Source organism: Papaver somniferum, chromosome 3, assembly GCF_003573695.1.
Source record: "Papaver somniferum cultivar HN1 chromosome 3, ASM357369v1, whole genome shotgun sequence".
Classification (NCBI taxonomy): Eukaryota; Viridiplantae; Streptophyta; class Magnoliopsida; order Ranunculales; family Papaveraceae; genus Papaver; species Papaver somniferum.
The window spans coordinates 72,919,781-72,926,065 of NC_039360.1; the positions used below are offsets into that span (position 1 = coordinate 72,919,781).

General features: G+C 36.1%; 1 protein-coding gene across 1 annotated transcript; it reads right to left on the reverse strand.

Moving 5' to 3' along the window:
- Window positions 1–244: 244 nt before the first annotated feature.
- Window positions 245–2,955, reverse strand: LOC113361357 (putative pre-16S rRNA nuclease). The gene is made up of 6 exons (XM_026604622.1): window positions 2,546–2,955; window positions 2,402–2,461; window positions 2,203–2,315; window positions 1,122–1,190; window positions 862–913; window positions 245–753 (listed from the first exon to the last, which is right to left on the reverse strand). Exons 1-6 carry the CDS (start codon window positions 2,846–2,848, stop codon window positions 616–618), a joined length of 735 nt encoding a protein of 244 aa, XP_026460407.1. The 5' UTR covers window positions 2,849–2,955; the 3' UTR covers window positions 245–615.
- Between the last annotated feature and the right edge of the window lie 3,330 nt (window positions 2,956–6,285).

Genomic DNA, 6,285 nt, shown 5'->3' on the forward strand with positions numbered 1-6,285 from the left:
TTTGTTTCATAGTTGTTGAGCGAAAACCAATTCTCTTTGCACTTGATAAGAGGGATGCAAATTTGTAACCCCCCAAAATGCGACAACAAATGTAAATTTCTCTTAGGTGAAAGCTTGAGAAAGGGTAAGGACTGGCAACATTTGAATTTGATTTGCTAAACATGTACCAAAGGGTTATAAAATGTGACCACTTCAAAAGATACGGACCTTTGCCAAAATATATCAAACTCTGACATGGTTATCATGAGAAAGCTTGATTCAGGTCTTTTTATTCTTTTATGTGCTATTCTGTGGCACACCAAAATTACACCAAATCCAAAATACAAATACAACCTAGATGCTGCAAGAAATCTCACTTTTGACCAAAAAAGCACTACTTCTGCATATGCAACAAGGTTTGGTTTGAAACCCAAACAACCCCAGTTTAAGGAGTAATTCTTTTGACCAAAAAAGCACTACTAACCTGCTACGACTGCCTATCTCATTAAAGGCCGTGGTTTCAAAATTGCTAACTTTTGATATCAAATTGGTTGACTAATATTAGCCCACTTCTGTGTCCCTGTATTAGCCATGTCCATCAAAGGCATATATGTTCAATTCTTGAACAGTGAGATCTCAAGCATCAAGCTCTTCAGGGAAGAAATCTAAATCCTTCGGTGGACCTCGACGAAGTTTTTCTTGTAGTTCCAACTGCTTAGGAAGAACTAATTCAGTTCTTTCACCCGATGATGAAAAATACCTCTGCAGCACCATCTGGGTTCAAAAGAAACTTTGAAAATCTAAAAATTGATACGTGCGAACTAATAAAATCTCAAGACAAAAACTGATATAATATCATTAAAATGAAAGGTTCTTGCGTACCATGGCAGCGTATGCATCCAGTTTCCCTTGCCGAGCAGATTTTTTGACACCCCTAAAAAGCAGGTTTAAGAAAGTTATATTATGTTCAAGATATATTAACATAGTGCACAAGTAGTTTACCAGCTATCATCTTGATACTATGTTTGCAACTGCTAAATAAAGGCTATACTACATCATCAGAAAGCATGAGTATGCAACGTAAATTGAGATTGGTAGGAAGATTGCAGAACTAATTAGAATGCCACACAGAAAGTAATTACATATCAATCATAAAGTCGAGGGCCTCCATTGATGTGCCGTATTCATCCTGCAAGAATACTCTCCAACCCCTGTTTATCAATGTAAGTAGAAGTTAAAATTCTAAAACAAAGCACAAATATATACATAATAGCAAGTGTATTATAGAAAATTTACAAAATACACACTTACATAACTGGCCAAGACACAAAAATAGCTTAAGAAAAATTGTACAGGATGAAACACATACTACAAGTAGATAACATACCACCTTTAGGGTTTTAATATCAATTGCAACTACTATTGAGAGATTATCTAACATGTGCGTCTTGGGATTTGATATCCACTGAATCAACTGAACATAGGAAAGTGCTAGACAGAACAGTTAGAAAACATCCAAGAAAGCCCCAACTGAGACTCTAGATAGAGCTCTCACATTGTATTCTCGGTAAAAACTGTCATCACTTGATTGATCTGTCAGTAGGAATTAGAATGCTGACATGTTTCAAACTCCAGTCGTGGGTATCAACACCCAACTATTTTACCACTCTACTACAGAGGCATCCGTGCCAAAACCAGGTCCAGTAGTTTAAAGATTTGAATTAATGATAATGTCCAATTGCTATAAATCACTTGCATGTATGTGAAAAGCCCAGGTTGCTGGGGACATAATCTCTCGTTTAGTGGCTTTCATATTAGAACTACAGGACATCCTGATAAACTTTTTACTGATTTCTAATCAATACATTTAGTCCTCATGCACTCAATAGGTTTTGTCAACAGAGGTTGCTTAAACATGATGAAATATGGACAAGCTCCCCAATATATGTAATTAGGATCCTGACTATGTAAATGTTGATGTTTATTAATCAGTAGTAAATGTTGGTTTTTCTAGTGAAATGGAAAGAAGGGAAGGCCAATGATTTACAGCATGACAACCTCATGTTGACACAACCAACAAAGTGCGCTGGCAACCTTATCTACAAAATTTGGCCCAAACTATGTGCAAAAGGCAATTAAACTAGAAAGTAAAAAGAGTATAAACTCCCAAGTTTGTAATGCTTTTAGCTACAATCAGTAAATAACAAATTTGCATAGAATCACCTCTCAGCAGCTCGAACTGCAAACCGTCCAGCAACACTACGAACTTTATTGGATTGCGGTGTCTCCTTCCCATCAGCAGATTTAGGTAGCCCAACAATAAACTCATCAACTTCCTACAATTTATCAAGCACCCATTCAAACTAACTCAGAAACTTAAATTTAACAGTAATTGAACACAACAAAAATCAATGATGTGCACCTCTTCTTCTGCAATCTGAAGTAGTCGAAGCTCGAGCTTTTCCCCTCGTAACTCCAAAACCTAAACCAGATAACACTAAACCCTAAGATAAAATAAAGTAAGATAACATAGAGAAAGAGAAGGTAATCGTTTCTTATAACTTACAGTTAAAGGTCGAATTGTAAAGCCTTTGCTGAGAGCAATCCCAGTACGTGACATTCCAAGGTCCACACCACAACTGAATCCTCCTCGCCATTTTGGATCAATTTTATGACGTTGGGCATTTGATGGAATAATAGTATTATCGCCTAAAGAAACTAGTGCCCTAATTGAATTTGACATTCTTTTCCCATTCTTAATTGATGGAATTATTATTGGTGATGATTTTGTTTTCTTATTAGTCGGAAGAAAATGAAGAGAAGAGGAGGGTTTTGGGACTGACAAGGAAGTTGGAAGCTGTTGCAACATTTCATCCTTGCAAATTTTGAATTCCAAAAGAAAAGGATAGATAATAGTAAGAAGGAACAAAGGTACAGCTGTTTTGGGCTCCGCCAAAATTTTTTTTTTTTACACTGGCCAAAGGCCAGACACTAAACTCAACTCTCACCACTCAGCAGATGTGTAATTTCATTTGGAGGTTGCATAGTCCACACACCCTCCATTCGTCGGCTGCACTTGCTTTCGCTAAGTAGTCTGCCACTTCATTTGCTTCTTTATATCTTTGAGTAAAAACAATGTCTTCAAATTCCACTATTAATGTTTTTATATTCCCCATCCACCCCTTCATAATCCATGGGACAGCTTCATAACATCACAACATAAGTTGAATCGTTCTCCACCTTTAGTTTTTTTATGCCCAATTCTCGCGCCAACTGCATACCATCCCTTACTGCACGTACGTCAGCGACATTACTATTGTTTCTGTAAATGTGCTTTGCATAGCAGGCTAAAAAAATATCATCGTCGCCATGAATCACTCCACCGATGCCAGCGTAATTGTGCTGATTTGAAGCACCATCACAATTGATCTTACAATAATTATCTTTGGGGTGCACCCAAGGAACAACTACATCCTTGACTCTGACTTTTTTCTTCGTCAGCTTGCCCATAACTTGCAGAAGTTCTCTAACCCTTCTTAAAGCACCTGCCAGGATTTTAGTAGGTTCAAATTGAATCTTATTAAAAATCCAGTCGTTCCTCCCTCTCCATATACCCCATAGAATGAATGGGAAAATATTCTGCCATTCTACACCACCAATTTTCCTCTTAATCATGTACATATACTTGAACATTGTGGGTGACAAAATATCAGTAATTGGTTCAAAACCATTCTAATTATTTATCTTCCTCCATAATGGCCAAACCACCTTGCATCCAAAGAACAAACGATTAGACGTTTCAAAGTCATTATTACACAAGCGGAAACCTGGGTGAGAGTTTATATATTTCCGGTATAAAGACTCATACAAATTGAGTCTATTATGGCAAAGCAGCCATAAGAAAAAATTTAATTTCTGTGGAAGTTCAACTTCCACAAAAATTTCCAATCAGGATTAGGCAAATCACTTCCCATCCTATTAGAGATAAAATAATCATAAGCATCTCGAACTGTTACTTCTCCACTTTTGTTATGCGACCAGACAACCTAATCATCACTAGTGCTTTTATTACCAATTGGTATAACTTTTATATGTCAGCCACCTGCACTGAGATTAGACTATCAATGGTATTCAAACTCCAAGTTTTAGTATGCGAATCAATAATATCTTTAACAAGCAAATTAGGTATATTCTGATTAGAAATGTTGGCAACTGCAGTTAAAGGAAGGTTAGATATCCAGGGTTGATTCCAAAGGTCAACACTCTTACCATCCCTAATGTTTCATCTAATAAATGCCTTTATCGCATCCCTCATTTTGAGAATGCTTTTCCAACTCATGGAGCTAGTTCTCTTACGTTCACATCTCCAAAACTCACTATCAGAATAATACTTTGCTTTCAAGAGCTTGGTGACCTCTGAATCAGGATGGGAAAACACCCTCCAAGCCATTTTTGCTAGAAGTGAAAGATTATTAATTTTCATGTCCCTCACCCCTAAACCCCCAAACTCAATAGGTTTACAAACCTTACTCCACCTAACTTTATATAAAGTTTTCTTCCTTATTCCCTCCCCATAATTTTTTTTTCTTGCACCTATTCAATCTAGAGATTCGACCCTTTGGAAATTTAAGCATAGACATAATATTCTAAGAGACGGGATCTATAACGTGTCTAATCATAGTGGTTCTCCCAGTAGCATTCAAAGTCTTAGACTTCCACCCTTGTAGTTTGTTGACTAATTTCTCAGTCGTATCAAGATAAGTATTTGTATTGAATCTACCCCATTATAGAGGAATACCTGGATCTTTGCAACTTGCACTCTCTTTGCATTCATCATTCCCATTGAAAAGCTTCTTCCAAGATTAACTGAAATTACGAGAATTGATTTTACATAACTAACCAACTGCCCCGACCACCTGTAAAATGTATCTAAAATTTCTCTTAGATTGCAATAATTTTTATATAAAGCTTTCGTAAAAATAACACAGTCATCTGCATATAAATAACGCGAAATTTTAGGGCCTCCTCTAGCAATGGAAAATCCGGTGATTTCCTTATTCTCCAATCCTTTACTAAGCATCCTAGAAAGTGCCTACATACAATTTATAAAGAGGAAATGGGATAATAGATCCCCTTACCTAAGTTCATCAGATGGATTAGAACATTTGCTAGGAGAACCATTGATTAAAACCTGGAAGGACACTGAATTAATGCATAGTTTTGTCCAATGAATAAAAACAACATCAAAACCCAAGCTTTGCAAAAATTTAATAAGAAAAGGCCAACTAACTCTATCATAGGCCTTGTTAAAGTCCAATTTCAAATTCATCCAACCTTTCGTCCCATTTATGTTTGAAAGAATGTAGTATTTCATTACAAATGACTGTAGAATAAAAAAATAGACCAACCTGACACAAAGCATGTTGACTAGAAGATATAATCCTATCAAGGAATGCCTCAATTTGTTAGAAATTATTTTCGAATGATCTTCATACTATAATTACACAGGTTTATAGGTCTATACTCTTTATGGTGCTAGGACTAGTTTTCTTGGGAATAAGGGCTATGAAAGTCTTATTAAGCCAATTATCCAACTGACCGGATTGAAAGAAATTCAAAACGAGTTGTGTAACGCTGTCTCCCACCTCCTTCAAGTATTTGGTAAAGAAATAGCCTTGCAGGCCATCAGGACTTGGGGCCTTATGGGCCCCTAACTTTTTCATGGCCAACCGAATCTCTTTCATCCTAATAGCGTAAAACAGTTTTTCACTATCATTCATAGTAATAATGTAAGGGAATAACTGATCAATTGCATAATTATCACACATATTACTACTAGAAGAAAATCAACTACTGAAATGCTCAAAAATGTAATTTTCAATATCAGAAATCCTGTCTAGCCATATGTTGTTGTTATCTTTAAGCCTAATAATCAAATTCCTACTTCTTCTAACCAGAGTAGAAGAAAGAAAAAACTTAGTGTTCAAATCCCCTTCAAGTAACCAGCTTATCCTAGACTTCTTCTTCCAGAATATTTTCTCCATCCTGAGAAAATCCAAATAAACACATGAGCAATTATTCACGATAGCTTTATTAACATCAGAGGGTTCTCTGTCAAACTCACACTGAGCTGGATTCAATTCCTGCAAAGTTTTTTCAATGTTAGTAGATAGATTTCCGAAAACAGTTTTACTCCATTTTTTAGAATCTTTTTGAAATCTATCCACACAATTGAAATAATTTTGTTGAACATGATCATTTCCATTAGGATGCCAAGCGTTCTTGACAACCTCAAGAAACTTATCA

Excerpts from the sequence above, each read along its gene's own strand:
- LOC113361357 (XM_026604622.1), bottom strand. The coding sequence starts at position 2,848 with ATGTTGCAACAGCTTCCAACTTCCTTGTCAGTCCCAAAACCCTCCTCT. Across the intron at positions 2,462-2,545 it reads TTACAATTCGACCTTTAACT|GTTTTGGAGTTACGAGGGGA; the intron begins GTAAGTTATAAG and ends TATCTGGTTTAG. Across the intron at positions 754-861 it reads TGGATGCATACGCTGCCATG|ATGGTGCTGCAGAGGTATTT; the intron begins GTACGCAAGAAC and ends TTTTGAACCCAG.